The sequence below is a fragment of the Mytilus californianus genome, unplaced genomic scaffold (genome assembly GCF_021869535.1).
Source record: "Mytilus californianus isolate M0D057914Y unplaced genomic scaffold, xbMytCali1.0.p SCAF_9, whole genome shotgun sequence".
Lineage (NCBI taxonomy): Eukaryota > Metazoa > Mollusca > Bivalvia > Mytilida > Mytilidae > Mytilus > Mytilus californianus.
This window is the reverse complement of record NW_026262745.1, coordinates 76,832,961-76,850,558: the sequence shown is the minus strand read 5'-3', so window position 1 is coordinate 76,850,558 and position 17,598 is coordinate 76,832,961. Positions and strand designations below refer to the sequence as shown.

At 30.8% G+C, this 17,598-nt stretch overlaps 1 protein-coding gene across 1 annotated transcript in view; it reads right to left on the bottom strand.

The window, feature by feature from the left end:
- The window catches only part of LOC127714199 (ATP-dependent (S)-NAD(P)H-hydrate dehydratase-like), a 123,692-nt gene that overhangs the window by 94,925 nt on the left and 11,169 nt on the right, over window positions 1-17,598 (bottom strand). Inside the window, exons 5-8 of the mRNA XM_052220222.1 lie at window positions 15,761-15,872; window positions 14,531-14,581; window positions 13,790-13,894; window positions 5,713-5,833 (exon numbers count right to left, since the gene is read on the bottom strand). Coding sequence (XP_052076182.1) covers window positions 5,713-5,833; window positions 13,790-13,894; window positions 14,531-14,581; window positions 15,761-15,872 — 389 coding nt within the window. The remainder of the gene's footprint in view (window positions 1-5,712; window positions 5,834-13,789; window positions 13,895-14,530; window positions 14,582-15,760; window positions 15,873-17,598) is intronic.

The following is a 17,598-nucleotide window of genomic DNA, read 5'->3' as shown; positions in this document are numbered from 1 at the left end:
ATGCTCCCAAAAAAGTTTTCATGAGCAAAAAAAAAATATAGAAAAAAGAATATGTAGTTCTATTTCTATAAAAAAAATATATCTTTTATTATCCCGACCTTGCATTTAAAAGTATTTTTTTTATTGTACTGATTACATTATGTAGCAATATTAGTTTCCATTAAAATTGCAATTTTCTTTTGTATGTTAAAAATGCAGTTGTTTTGACTTGCATAAATATTATACTGATCAGAAATCTGGCATCATCTCCAACATAACTTAGTTATAGAATGTAATCAAACCATTTTCCTGCTTAGGAAACAAATAAATTGATCAAAATGAAGTTATTCCAAAAACATCGCTTTCTGCTTTAAATTGATTATGTTTAAAAGAAGTTCCATTTATAAAACTTAATTGTTTTCAACATCATGACTATTTTACTGTAGTTTTCAACAGAAATTCTCCGAAAATTTGAAATGATTACCACAAATGAAATGCCTTAACATGACGGGATTATAAAATGATTTAGGAGAAATAAAGATTCAAATCTCGCCAACTACAATCTTAATCTGAATATTAATGGTAGTTCATGAAATCTGAATCAAAATCAGTCTTTCTGTCACTCAGTGGTTCTCCTTTAATTAAATGCTGTAGTGAATGTGACAAATTTCATCTGACTTCTGTCAATTTTCTTCACAATTCTAACATATCTAATATATTGTTGACAGAATATTTGTTAAAAGAGCTATATCAACATGGCCTGACTCTGACCACAACTAAATTATTTTTATGCAGATTTGGTCAAGAACTGCAATATTTCATTTTTTTATGCAAATGAGTACAAAATTTATTAAGAATTGAATAATTTTTGCTGCATCTGTCACATAGTTTTTATTTCAAACAGAAAATTGCATATATATCCGAAATTATATTGTGAATGAAATATTTCCCTTAAATTTTTTTGCAATATCAGTAAATTATATTCAGCAATATCTATAGGAATCAGTTTTGGAAAGAATTCCTACAATACTGCAGAGGATTGCCAAACTTAATTGCTCAACAAATATTGCACACTTAAAATATTTGCATGTTTATTTTACTTTAATGTCTGGATGCTTTTAAAAAGTTCTGAATTTATGAGATAGAATAGCAATTGTAAACAACTGATAAAAAGGCATTGCACAATGAGAGTTACAATCAAAGATGATGCCACGAGGTATAAAAAAGGGGGGAAAGATACAAAATCATAAGCTAAAGACAGACATAAAAAAAAGAAAAACAAGAATGTGTCCATAGTACACGGATACCCCACTCGCACTATCATTTTCTATGTTCAGTGGACCGTGAAATTGGGGTCAAAACTCTAATTTGGCATTAAAATTAGAAAGATCATATCATAGGGAACATGTGTACTAAGTTGATTGGACTTCAACTTCATCAAAAACTACCTTGACCAAAAAACTTTAACCTGAAACGTGACAGACGGACGGACGAACAGGACGGAGGAACAAATGGATGCACAGACCGAAAAACATAATGCCCCTAGGTGGGGCATAAAAAAGACGAACAGATAAACAACATTCCACTTAACACTGAATAAGAAACTAGTGATTGACCAACACAGACACCTTCATAAACCGAGGGTGAACTCGTGTGAAATGGAATGCTCAGCAGTTCCTGATCAAAAAGTGACAACCAAAGAATTGAACATGTAATAAAACTTTTATACACATTACAAAAGTCAGATAATTCGCATAAGCAGTTGCTTGTTTTTATAATTGAAACTAAAGATTTTTCTATAAAATCTGACAAAACAACATGCATTAACAAATATTGTTTGTTGACACAATACAAAGTGCTTAGCAACCTGAAAAATTGTTTTAGCTAATCAACTCAATTTGATTCAATTGAATGTTTATAGTATTCTTTTTTACCATTTATTTGTTCAACTGCAAGTAAGTTTAAATATTTTGAAAACACAACTGAAATAGGTTTGATAGCATATCTCACTAATTTTACTCAAGGGGATGAACCAATTTGGAGGCTGAAGAAAATGACATCTACATGTCTTAATTAAAAAATTATAAAATTTAATTATTGTCTAAATGTGTGGGTTTTTTTTAACTCTGATACTGAATGTAGCAAAACAGATATTTTTTAATACAAAATTTTCTTTATAAAATAATAAGATGTGGGATGATTGCCAATGAGACAACTATATCCACCTGAGTCCAAATGAGGTAGATGTAAGCAACTATAGTTCACTATAGGACCTTCAACCATAAGTAAAACCCATATTGTTTATTTGGCTAGCTGAAAATTCTCATTTGATGTTTCAATACCATAATTTCTTTTAAAAGTATTCTTGTGGGTGGCTTGCACGGAACATTTAATACAAAATCAGATTACAATTCTAGTGTCAGAAACTTTATTTTTGTTAGGAGGTGATAAAATTTAAAAATCGGCAAATCATCTATCTTGTTCAAAACAACTGTTAAAACACAATGAAAAATGCAAAAAAAAAAGAAATATATTGCCTTTTTTCCCTGAAACATATTGTAGGTAACTCTGGCCCATCATTCTTAATGACAATATCATATGAATCAATTTTAGACAAAAACAGATTGCAAAACATTTTTTGATTGGAATCTTTGCCATTTTGTAATGAAGCAGAACACCTATATGTAAGTAATAGTTTTATCTTTGGAGGGAAGTAGAAAAACACATGCTTTAAAACAGATGTGTAACCCTGAATATTAATAACTCCCTGGAAACCTGAGTGGTTGTACTTGCAGCCAACAAATTTACTTTTAATGTGGTCTTTCTTGTTAATATACAAACGTATTATAGAAGAAAGAAACTTTCATTTGGTGAAGAAAAAAAAAACACACTTTTTTGTGGAAAATCTAATGATGCAAAAAGTGCACAGAGCCTGCAATGACAAAAGAAATTATTCTACTACTAAGGTATAAAAAGAAGATAAATTTAATAATTTATAAATTCAATAATGTTTAAATTAGCTAATAGTATATTCTAGCAGGAAATTAAAAATGCTTTGTTTTATAAAAGTATGCATATCAAGTTTACAAGGAATCTGCCTCCCCATTGCAGATCTTTTTACATTTCCTTGAATTTCTTACATCTGGAACTAATTATATACCAAATTATTTATGAATTATAAGTGGGTTTCCTATATAATATCTATTCTTGAATTTTTCCAGAAAAAAAACTTTGAACAAAAAATAGTCGTATGATGTTGGGACTCAATTAATGGTTTTAAGAGTGATTTTTCTCAAGACTCATTTAAATAGCTACCTGATTATTGTGGAAAAGAATAGAATTAAGTCAAAACGTGGGGAGGTGGCTGGGACAATCTGAAGGCCAAAAATTTGCTGACAAGCTAATTCCACCCCCTTTTTTATATTAAGAAATGCTTGTTCCATCACTGCCAACGTGAAGAAATATGTGACAAAAAAAAAACACTGTTAAATGAGACCTTCCAAATTTCAAATACAAAAACATCACTGCTAATTACCATCTGTTTAATGTCAAATCAAAATATTAACAAAATATGCACCTAATTTTAATCATCATTGAAACAGACTTGTGATAATTTGTGGAAACCTATATCAGAAATAGACAACTTCTTATCTATTTCACAACAACAATGAAGACACCCTGACTAAAACAATACACAGAAAATCTGTTTCTTGTTTATAATGGTCAAAATTGTCACTTTACAAGGTAATATGTTCTTTCAGGTGAAATATTTATGTATTGGTTATCGTGAGGTCAGATATAAGACTGATTTTTATGACTAAAAGATTTTGCAGGTGAAATATTTATGTTTTTATCATCATCAGGTCAAGAGTCTTGTGTATTGTTTTATGGAAAAAGAAATAAACAGGCTGTAAAAATGATCATTGACTCATAAAATTAATGAACAAGATCATGTTAATTTCTGATAAGAAATCAACGACATGGGTGGGGCTTAATCATAAGATATTCTCTTTGATGGGAACAGATATAAATAAAATATTAAAGAATAAATATGGTCTTTAGAGTTAACTTTAATGAGTCTTCAATCCTACTACATTATTTCGCCAAATAAAAATATCAAGATTAAACTTTTAAGGCAAATTTACATATCACCAAATGGATAGTAAGTCTAAAAATAAGAATTTAATATTGCTCACAGTTTCTTAGTTCTCTTAGATACAGAATGGTCAAGACTCTAAGCAACTATGTCCATTGTTGAAGACTGTTGACTTCTTGAAGTTTTTCCTGTTCTTTTTGTGTTTTTGGTTTGTTGTCTTACTTATTCAAACTTTTCTTATGCTTTATAATTAAGGAAACTCAATGATAAAAGCATTGGGGGAAGAGATTGGTCATGTTGGCAAAATCTGTATTTCTTTATTTAGACTAAAATCAATTCACTACTCTGAAAAATATCCACCAAGCGAACTTTACAACTTACAGCCAGAATAATCAAACTTTGATTAAAAGGTATGAAAATTAATTCAAACACAAAAATCTTATACATGACTTAGTGTTATATTTTTTTATTTGGTCACTTCTGAAATTTTTAAAGTTGTATACAACTAAGATATATTTTTTATAAAATAAAATAATCATATCTCAACAGATTATTAAGAAAATATGGATTTTGTTCTAAATGATAATGTCTATTCATATAAATTCCAAACAGGTATTTCTGATAAAAGCTACATTTAAATTTAAAGAATATAACAATTAAATAATTAAATAAATAACACAAAACATGACAAGATAAAAAATGCACCACAGGAAGTTAAAACGACCAAAATATGTATCATCTATTCTAATGATTTCACTAATCACAGGTTCAAATGATAATTAACAAAGTCACACGATCTGTGAGCAAAGGGAGATAATTATACTATCGTATTACTGACACCACAGTTATAGGTAGGTATAATTACTCACATGCTCACACATACAGGTGAAAATTAGTGAATCATTTCTGCACCTTATCAACCTTTCCAATTTTGGATCTGTGTAATGTCGATTTTTTTTTCCAGTTTTGCTAGGTTTTATCAACTTTTTGTATTATTGCCACAGGTAATTTTGTAATTTAGGAGCTACTTAAAGTTATTTTCTTTTTCATCAGACAGAACTCAATTACTTTGAAAATATAATTAAAGCAAGCCTTCTGTATAACATTAATTATTGCCTGACATTTAGTCTACTTTTTTATTTTAGATTTTGATATAATTTATAATCCATTGGATATTTTTTCATTGTGGAGTAAAGTAACATCCGACCTTTTGCCTATCATTTTCCTAATACAATAGATGTCATTATGACCTTTCTTCAACCACAGAAACTGTTGACCTTTAACCTACCATTTTCTCCATCAGATATGATGTCATTATGACCTTTCTTCAATATTGTAACATTTGACCTTTAACTTCCATTTTCTCCATCAGATATGATGTCAATATGACCTTTCTTTACTATGGTAACATTTGAGCTTTAACTTACCATTTTCTCCATCAGATATGATGTCACTAGGACCTTTCTTTACTAGGGTAACATTTGACCTTTAACCTACCGTGTTCCCTATCAGATATGATGTCATTATGACCTTTCTTTACTATGGTAACATTTGACCTTTAACCTACCATTTTCTCCATCAGATATGATATCATTATGACCTTTCTGTACTATGGTAACATTTGACCTTTAACATACCGTGTTCCCCATCAGATATGATGTCATTATGACCTTTCTTCACTATGGTAACATTGCCCAAAGCTCTGGACAGAACTTTTACAGCTAGCACTGGTTCTTCTGGTTTAGGCTTCTCTCCCATCTGTAAAATATTTCAAAACCATCAATATGCATATACATGATATTTGTACACTGATGTCAAAATGCTACAGCATGAGACAGTACCTGACAACTACATGTATAACTGTATTAGAAGTCTAAAATGTATTAGAAATTTGATACAATGTAAACATCACAATTTCGTTTTGGTTTCAGGATTTCAGAAAATACCCAAACCTACTAATATGAAAGTGAATAGCCAATTAGTGTCATTGAATAATCATATAACTAACAAAAGAAAAAAATAAACTAGTATAATATACAATATGCAATTGTTTGCACCTGTCCTAAGTCAGGAATCTGATGTTCAGTAGTTGTCGTCTGTTGATGTGGTTCATAAGTGTTTCTCGTTTCTTGTTTTTTATATAGATTAGACCGTTGGTTTTCCCGTTTGAATGGTTTTACACTAGTAATTTTTGGGGCCCTTTATAGCTTGCTGTTCGGTGTGAGCCAAGGCTCCGTGTTGAAGACCATACTTTGACCTATAATGGTAATCTTTTATAAATTTTGACTTGGATGGAGAGTTGTCTCATTGGCACTCATACCACATCTTCTTATATCTATATATGATTTTTGAAAAGATCACATCTACAAAAACTCAGGTTCTGATCCTGAGAATGGACTGAATAAATTGGCTAATACTTTGTGTTAGTGTTTTGGAATTTTGTACTTCAAGGGACAATTTGGCATTTTAAAAATAAATCTTCAAATTAAAAATAAATTTAATTCTAAAACTTCAACCTAAAGTTCAAAGTGATAAGGAAGGTGAAAATGTAATTTTCGAGATCATTTCAATATAATTGAAAAATTTTAATTACGTGTTAAATTTCTTTGATCATTATATATTGTCTTACAGGAATTAAAGCACTTATCTCACCATGAGGCCACGATAAATTAAATTACCGTCCTGTCTTCTAACAATACTATCAGACCTCGTCATCAGGGAAACACTTTCTCTGCCGACCAGATACAATAACCAAAACACTAATTATGCGACCGAGGGCAATATTTGGTCATTTTGACTGAGTTGTCAAAGTATTTAAACACAACACGAGAAGATTTTATCACGTTGTTTTCCTATCAGTTTGAATAATAGTTACCTGAACGGGACATTCAGAACACCTTGTTAACCCATGGAAGCAGACTTTGTGTCTTTGCTTTTAGTTACTTTTCCAGAGCTATTCCCAAACAATATCTTGGGATTAAAATTGGTTCTCAGCAATAGTGAATGGTTCATAACTTGATATATTAAAAATCATTAGATTTTAACCGAAAATGGTTACAAGTGCAGAAGTTATAGGCTATTTCTCAAATCATGTCTTTCACCGGAAAAGATCGTCAATTATGCATGCCCTTATGACGTCATTTACCAGATAGAAAGCGCACCTGTATCCCTGCACTATTAAAGTTTCCTGCATTTTCAGAATCGTCATTCTGCAAGGAAGTCTAGAAATAATTTATGTTCCAAAAGTATGTAATCTTAAATTCCCATACAACTGAAGGGAGGGTGACCAACTTATAAGATCTTAATTTCCCTAATATTTTGTGCAGTACAGCATCAAACATTTTCACCTGTTGGCTCAACATGTGTTGGACGATGCTTACATTTTGGTCACGTGGTGATGGAAGTCATATGACAGATTCAACTAACTATATCTCGTAACTGGCATTAAGTGCCCACTAATAACAAATGCGATTATTTTCACTTTTTATTGATCACAAATATTTGAATTTCTCTTTCTTATAGTTTTTAACATGGTTCATGGGACCCCTAACAATTTCAAAGATATTTTTAATCAAATTGACCACCCTCTGACTTTAGCAGACATACCATTATAGCAAAATATCTACATCTTTCATCAAAATATATACTAATCTCAATAAATATGTTAATACAAAAATACTATTTTACTCTGACAATTCCCAGAATAAACTTCCCATAGAACACAATAATATTATGTATGCAAGACCAGGTTTCCATATCAAAACAAATTGTCTGTGGTGGTATCTTGGCTAATTTGAAAACAAATAAACAACCATAAAAATAAAATAAAAGTCTGCAGCAAATTAATTAAAACAATAAAACTCTGATCGCCAATTGTGTTCTCAGAATTGTAACAATATAGATTAATTAAAAGTGGAAAGGCCAAGATTGTTGTTATTAAAATTAGTGAATTTCAGGAAAGTGTAGAAAAATAATTGTACAGTAAGATAAATATCTGTTCATCTAGAAGATTTATGGTGGACTTAAGGAAAGGATCAAGCATCTTAATCATGATAAATGTTGCAATTTTCTAGCTTACCTCCCTTTAATTCCCTGGCAATACACTGGGGTCATTAATTAGGTCATTTATAATACAAATGTAAATAAAGTGACAGAAATGGACATTGTTAAGCAAACAGTGATCATAGTTTGTCCTTTGAATTATAGGTAAATAATGAAAATGGCTTCCAGTTTGTTATTTCTAGGGATTCTTTGGTGTCCAGTTAGTTCAAATGGGCTGAATTTAACTAATTATCATCAATAATTAGAGGCCATTTTCTGACATTTTGTTATGAACAGGGGATATGGATGTATTTTTTCCTGTCATTAAGGTCATAACCCTTACAAAAATGAAATATATTTTAGAAAAAAGTGATGGAATTTTAATCATCACCTTAAAGCCCTGATGGGTCATGATTAATGGGTAAGGCAAAACACATAAATATCAGCGCATTTGCTTCTAACCTAACGATGTAAACGACTACGTGCGTAGTGGTTTAATTCATTTGTTTCTTACACTTTTTGGTCAAGGTTGACATCGTTTACATAAACGATGTACGCGCAAAATAGTCGCGTAGTCTTTGATCGTTTATCGTTGAGACGTATAAACGATACATTTGTTTCTGTATTTGTCGTTTGAATAATTACGAGCACGTGTTGTTTTCGCAAAGTCCTGGTCATTCATTTCCCGCACTTTTACCTGTTTGTTTACAGTGCGCGTATATAATCTATTTTTGTCTCACTTCGCGGAGTCGATAAAGGTCATTAAACGATGTATTTGTTTCTAGCAGCTTAACGTTTACTAAACGATAGTCATCGATGACAAAATTTCGGGTTAGAAACAAATACACTCTATGTCTTGAGTTTCCTCCTAAAAAAAGTAGGGTATGTTCGTAAGAATTCTTTTTTCATTTTCCTCAACATTTTGACCTTTAGTATATGGCATGTATGGGGAGATCTGCAATTTTGTCACAATTCACCAAAAACACAAATAAAAAATTTAGGGTAAGCATATTGGGTAATAAGAATTAGGGTAGCTATGAAAAACCACAACACATGTGTGTTTTATCTTTATTTATGTATTTTTCCAATCAATATTCATTATACTTTGAGCAATTTCAAAATAAGTTATAATTCTATGTTCAAGCCTTTTAAATGCAAGCTCCCCCTCAGAATAAAAGTTTTTATAAAGTGCTGCAATCATTTGAAAAAAAGAATTTGTCACTTAAATTCATACATTTGATTTAAAACCATATTTTTTTCAAAAATGATCAAGAGGAAATTTTGAGTTCGAACTTAATCAACTTGGCTGATGACAAATACATCTGTCCAAGCAAAGTAGAAATTTTGACTCCTATCTTACTGACATCTACCTCAAACCTTCTTTTCATTTATATTCAATGGTTTGTTAAGATTTGCTTCATATTCTTATATTTGCCCCCAGAATTTGTCAGCAATCATGTAAGGAAAAAATTCAATCAAAATTATTAAATGTCATATCCATAATTTTTTTTTTAATGTGGAGACTACACATTAATGAGACAGCAACCCCCAAATAAAAAAAAAAACAACACAAAAAACAAAAGAGATGAAAAGGTCAACAATAGATAAGTGTTTCCACAATATCAAGCTCTAAAATGGTTATAGTGGGACAAAAGTTAAGAAACAAATTTATTAGAAATCATCAAATGAAAAAGACAATACCAAAAAAATCAACATTATCATAAACAATTCCATACCAAAGTAACCAACAAAATGTTTACCAACAAAGTAACCTAATTCTTGATTTATATAATCTTCTTCCATAAAAACAGAAAAAAAAAGTTTTTCACAAAAAAAATTAAATTGCTCACATAGATGCCAACCCCATTGAGTGCAATCAGTAAAAAGGCATTCACATTTCCGTAATTTGTGTCTTTTTTCAGTAATATTAACGTAAAATTTTATAATAATCATATGAACAACTGGGCACACAGTGATATGATTGATTATTGATCGCTAAACGTCCAGTGGCATATATTTCATGTATATTCAGGAATAGAACAAATTAACAGTAAATTCAAAAGGTAGATCCTTTAATAGAGGTTGTCCGGGATGAGGGTCGGGAAAATTTACCCTGCCACTGAAAAATGAGGGTATATGGGATATGGGACAGACATTTAGCATTGCAACAGGCCACCTACGGTCCTATCAAAGAGTTGTTTCAACGGTTCTTAACATAGAGTGTGTAGCACTCTTTTTTCAAGAGGCATATGAATTAACGTCAGCATTCCGACCGGACGTGGCTGCGTAATTGTACATCCACCACAGCCAAACGGACACTCAATTTGGCAACAGTATTACAGCCTAATGGAGGAAAACCTGTAGTGACCATATTTCTATTCCTTAGTCACCCTTTTGGGTGGCATTCAGTGACTAAACGATGTCCTTTATTTATCAAAACTACGATTCAAAGTTGATTAGCAAATGACCATCGCGTTAAATGGAAATATTTTTCATAATATTTACAAAAGGCATAATGGTCCGGCTTTCTAGTTTTCTTTTTTTGTTTCAGATATTTAAGTTGTTACACCAGACATTGTAAAATTAAAAACAAAGACTTGTTTCGTTCATTAATTATTCAGAATAAGAGTATCGTTTTTACTGGTAGTCCCGATTGATTGTTGGTTGCTTAATGTCCAATGGCAAATATTTCATGCTTGTTCAAAACGAGAAGTTAACAATAAATTCAATAGGTAGGTATTACAATAGAGGCTGTCGGGATGAAGGTCGGGAATATTGAATAGGGACAGAAATTTAGCCCACCTATGAACCCCTCAAAGAGTTGTTGCAAGGGTTCTTGACGTTGAAAGAGCGTTGCACTCTCTCTCTACACGAGGCATCGGATTTAATGTCTTCATTCTGTCTGGACGTGGCTGCGTACTGGATACATCCCTGACAGCCAAACAGACGCCCCACTTCGGCGAAGGTTCTACTGCCGCTCGGAGGAAGACCAGTGGTGACCATATTTTTATTCCCCAGTCACCCTTTTAAGGTGTCTCAATTATCAAAAATGATTTATAAACGGAGAACTGTTCTGGGCAGGTAATGACCGTAAATCCGTAACAAATAGAATGTTCATCCTAACACCGTAATTTGGGTCCATAAATCGTAACAATTACGGGAAAATCGTAATGGTTGGCATCTATGTGCTCACATATATATATACACATGATATAAAATTTCAATTGGCTTTCTGAAATGCAGAATCAATCAAATAATTTGGAGTGATTTGATGTTCCTGGTTATAAATTTCATGGTATGAAATGTGAAGAAGATTCTAATGAGGAAAACAGTGGATAGAATATCTCCCGCTGAATTATTTATTACAAATTCTATTGAATTACCGTTGTAGTATGTTGAAAAGGTAAAGGTCACTTATAACATAAAATGGTCACTCATCCCGTCAGAATAAGAAAGCCTTGAAAAACTTTTAGTAAGTCAAAGCAAAATTTATGCCCCTAATCAACATACCCTTATTTCCAATTGTAATCAAAATTCCACCCCCACATCCTGGTGAACCAACTTTTTAGAACCAACATATTGTATCAATTGTTAATTTTGTTTCGTCTTGAATATACACGAGATATTTGTCACTTGAAATTAGGCAAGCAACAATCAGTAAATCAGAATTATCAAATATAAATTAATTAAAATGAAAAAGAATATTATGTACTTTATATTCGCTGCCATTAGTAAGGAAATAATTTAGTGAATTTCATTGGTATTGGTGAAACACAAATCGAATTCAAATTTCCTACAGGATACAAAGTAGAATTTGTCACAACTACCAAATTAAATATTCTTGAAATTACAATCTCTCTTCAAATCCTCCAAATTTGTACCTTTTAGATATTAATAAATCCACGATGATAAATAAAAAATAGTTTGACCCTAACACTTGCTAAATTATGTGCCTGCTTTGAGTCAGGAACCTCATCAGTGGCAGTTTTTGTTCATATCTAAGTAAAATTGAGAATGGAAATGGGGAATATGTCAAAGAGACAACAACCCGACCAAAGAGCAGAAAACAGCCGAAGTCCACCAATGGGTCTTCAACGCAGCGAGAAAATCCGGCACCCGGAGGTGGTCCTCAGCTGGCCCCTAGATAAAATTGTGTACTAGTTCAGTAAAAATGGACGTCACACTAAACTCCAAAACATATAAATGAACTAAAATTAAAAAAACATACAAGACTAACAAAGGCCAGAGGCTCCTGACTTGGGACAGGCGCAAAAATGCGGCGGGGTTAAACATGTTTTGTGAGATCTCAACCCTCCCCCTATACCTCTAGCCAATGTAGAATAAAGAAAAACATATTAATACGCACAGTAAAACTCAGTTCAAAAGAAGTCAGAGTCCGATGTCAGAAAAGGTAACAAAAGAAACTAAGCAAAATGACAATGATACATAAATGAACAAAGGACTACTAGCAGTTACTGACATGCCAGCTCCACACCTCAATTAAAAATTAATCTGGAAAATAAGTGTTTTTTGGTCTTAAGACATTTGGTGTTGATGACAGAGCTTTGGTAGTCTCTATCAAATTCATTCATATTGTATAGACTCTGGGTATTTTAAAACTTTAATAATATAAAAGCATACGAAGACTGTTTACTGACCTCTAAACCTCTTTTCATCTTTTATTGTATTTTGATTGCTGTTTCTTAAAAAAATTCACATGAACAAAAATATGTGTGTCCAGAATCATAAAACAATAGTTAATCTATGAAAGTCATAATGTATTTATTTCAAATCATTTTCTCAAGTAATTCCACCATTTTCAATGAAGCTATAATTCATGTTTGTGTCAAGAGTGGTAACATAAAGAACTGCTGGTCAAAGGGAGATAATCCAGCTTTTAAAAAAAATTACAATGTTGAACTTAGCTTATATTCCTGCATCAGTAGAAACAGTCAGACATGGGATCTTTTCATAAAGTTACATTTTACATTTCAAAAGTATTATGGATTTATATTTTTAATTCAGTGACTCTTGCCAAGAAAAAAAACATTTTCACAAAAGTGTTCAATTTAGAATTTAGATGGAGAGGGAGGTAACTAAACACTGAATATTTCTGCAAATCAAACTTTTTTTCTGTTTCATAAAATATCAAGAAAACAAAAATAATAACCCCCTCCCCCAATTAATATTTTATTTTCTAAAAGTTTATAGTCCAAATTCCAAATAATAACTACCAAAGAGAATGTCTAAGGATAAAGTTATTGTTTTATGTATCTAGAAAACATTTCACTTATTAAATCTTAATTAAATAGTTAAACTGAAAACCACATATTTGTAGAATAACAAGTATGGTTGTAAACCTACATTTTTCAAATAAATCTTTGATTGCATATACATTCAAATATTGAAGAAAAATATGTGTTTTAATAATTTTAAAGTTGATCTTTTCTATTGCACCGTGACATAAAAATTATTAGAAAAAAAAAGTTTATTGTGGAATTATTAAAGATCAAACTGGAACTTTAAATTATCTTTACTGTCACGAATCTCTGTAACTAAAAGTCAAATGTTGGCAGCTTCTGAGCTTTCAAGTGAGATAATTAGACTAACCACAAATAATGTAACTTTCATACTGTTTATGTTTTCTGGTAATAAATATCTGATTATACTTACCACTTTTTGAAAAAGTCTTTCAAATTCTACAACATTAGGTGTAAGTATAGCCTTTCCATAAGATTTGATTATGTCTGGATATTCTGTTAATAAGAAAACTCCATCCTGAAAAAATTATGTTATGGTCAAAGGGAGGTAATCATCACTATACCTTGTAAATCTAGCTATTTTGAAAAGACAATCACATCTTGATGTATCTTTATCAATTCATAAGAGTAGGCTTATTATGGTTATTTATATTTTATCTCCTCTGATTCATAAAAGAGGTAAATAAATTACAAATAAAGAATTTAATGACAATTACTTTAGTTATGAATGTTAGTGAAGTAGCATTCCTTGTAAAACAACCGTAGCTTTCTATCGCTAAAAAAATTATATAAAAATGCATTCAGTTCTTATATTTACAGTAGAGATAGCCGGTATAAAATATCTTCATTTAATAGTTACTCATATATTCAAAAGCATTGGTTTTTTTTCTATTTTTGATTGCGCATTGAAGAAAGCACACACTATTAAATGGTTACTGGTTTTCACACAATACAAAAATGGGAGACTTTTTTTTTCTTGAAATTTGTCAAAATTTGTAATTTCAAATATGTCTGTTCAAATTAACCAAAATATATGCCATGAAGATCATTGCATCTTTATAAATAATGTATAAATTGATTTTGTGTTAAAATTTCACGGAAAATCAATAGTAAACATTAATTTTACTGTATCCCTTTAAGTTTATAAACTTACAGCATCTACAACGAGTGGTAGGTTTTTCTTCTTTACTTCTTCTAAGATATTCTGAAAAATAAAATTCTTATCTATATTAACTTCTTTCCATTCATTCTACATGGATTCAACGTAAAATGGACTTTTTGGTACTGTTAAGACACTCTGCAGAAAAACTTACTGAAAATAAGTTTTCTTCTACATGAACTCATATTTTGGAACTTACCGAATTATTTTTTGTTAAAAAATACTGAAAGAACTTTTTTACTACAGTCTACAATTTCATTCATCACAAGAATCTGCTAGCTTAAAGTCAATAAAATGCATGGACTTAGCTGACAAACAAAATTACCAGATTTGACTATGCATATTTGATAACTATATAGATATAAGAAGATGTGGTATGAGTGCCAATGAGACAACTCTCCATCCAAGTAAAAATTTATAAAAGTAAACCATTATAGGTCACAGTACGGTCTTCAACACGGAGCCTTGGCTCACACCGAACAGTAAGCTATAAAGGGCCCCAAAAAAATACTAGTGTAAAACCATTCAAACGGGAAAACCAACGGTCTAATCTATATAAAAAACGAGAAACAAGAAACACTTATGAACCACATCAACAAACGACAACTACTGAACATCAGATTCCTGACTTAGGACAGGTGCAAACAAATGCAGCGGGTTTAAACGTTTTAATGGTACCAAACCTTCACCCTTTTTCTGAAACAATAGTGTAACATCACAACATAAAAAGACACACTATAAAATATCAACTGAAATAGATTAACTCAATCAAAGGACATATTAACACCATTGAACATACACTGAACAAATAAATTTGACCTATGACACAATGTAAATACAAAATAAATAAACTAAGGGAAGAATAATAAAAGTAACATGTTATATCGGTAAGAAATGTTAAACAATTAAAGAAAAACAATATGCTCGAACAAAAATACCATCCATTTGCAATAACTTTAAACACAGGTAAATGAAAATAATTTAGTTGTTAGGTATACCTGTACAGTACCAATAGAGAAAGGAAATATTTTTACAAAATAAATAAACTAAGGGAAGAATAATAAAAGTAACATGTTATATCGGTAAGAAATGTTAAACAATTAAAGAAAAACAAAATATACCTTGTCTCAAAATACATAAAATTAATTAGAAAAAAGTACAATGCAAAGCTTCAAATTCATAACAAATTTCAATGGTATTTTTATTTTTATTACATTTGTTTACCTTAGCTATATCTAAACAGATGACTGGATCTGTACCAAGACCTGGTCCTATTACAACAGCATGCATCTTCTCTAACCATTCACTGGTCTCATGGACGGCAAATTTTGATTCTCTGAAGTGTACATAAAAGATGAAAATTCAAGATATGAGTTGTAAAAATAAATACATACAAAGGATAACAGGAGAACAATATCAAAAGAACAAAGGATAACAGGAGAACAATATCAAAAGAACAAAGGATAACAGGAGAACAATATCAAAAGAACAAAGGATAACAGGAGAACAATATCAAAAGAACAAAGGATAACAGGAGAACAATATCAAAAGAATAAAGGATAACAGGAGAACAATATCAAAAGAACAAAGGATAACAGGAGAACAATATTAAATGAACAATTAACATCATTCATTAAGCTTTTCAGAAAAGTCTGCAATTTTTATATAAAATAATAATTGTTTCATCCTTATTAAAAAAAAATATTGTTTAAGACATGCTTAGCTGATTGCATTGTTTTGGTGCACCTTTTGAAAATATCACTGGTCAACTGAATATAAAACCAGTCATCATGGAATTTAAAGGTTATTTCGTGGATTTCAATTTTCAAGAAACTAGCTGTTTTCAGTAGTCCGATGAGGTGTTTCCAGTTTTGGTAGTTTTATTATACTTAATGTTCTTATTTCCTTTGTTATGCATCATTTTGCTGTAGGTGTAATACAACTTATTTGGGTCCGATCAGAAAGAACATACCAGAAAGTAGTACATATTTAAAACAAAATAGTTCCTACATATGGGTTTAACTTTCAAAATATGTAGAATAATTTGGTAATTTTGATTTCAAATTAAAGCCGTATGACTGGTGATTATTGTAGAAATTTTGTATAAAACTAATAATTATGAATAATTAAAAAATTCCATGAAATTCAAAAAGGAGGGTACATTTTGCTTGTTATTCAGATCTGAAGTACATGTTTTGGTACTTCTTAAGTTCCTGGAACCAGTACATGTATGCTTTTATATGCAATTACAGGTATGCTTTCTTTTTTCTCAGCACAATACAAGCTAAGATAGTGCCTTGACATGAATTGGCTGTCACTTTATTTGAACTTAAGACAAAAGAGCTATGAATGATTGAAACTGACAAATTTCACATATAAAGCACTGGGGCCAAGAATTAGTGGTGTTTCTCCTGTATGTATCTAAAAGATAATGGTGTAATATGATTGAAAGATGATTGGTGTTTGCAGAATGACAACCATTTAAGGTGGCTCGGGTGTCTTCCTCCATCTTTGATTTTGAAGTAGCAAATAACAGTTGGTCTAGATCTTTAATGAAATGTGCAAATTTTGAGAGTAGTATGTGATTCATGTGTAAGTCTTTGATGTTAATATAGAAATTGTGTGTTTTATCATATTTACGGCTGTAATTTCTATAAAAACACCATATTTGTGTTTGATTCAATTTTTTCAACTTTGCCAAATAAGGGGAGATAACTCAGATAGTAGGGGAGATAACTCAGATAGTAGGGGAGACAACTTAGATAAAGTAATTTTATAATAGAAAGTGTTGTGAATTTACCTATTTTAATATGTAGCAAGAAAACAAGTTTGGTGAACATATTTTTTCTTTTTCTTATCTGAAAGAATGTCATAAAAGCTATCTTCTCACATTTTATCTGAAAATTCTATCATGTAGTTTTCTTTTTATCACACAAAATTGGATTTTCCATGTATAATCTATACAAAATCTGACAATTTTGCACAACCTGTAGCGTGGAAAAAAGTCCGGTGACCCATACTTTTTATTATATTTTTGAAAAAAGCATGATAAAAACTTCATT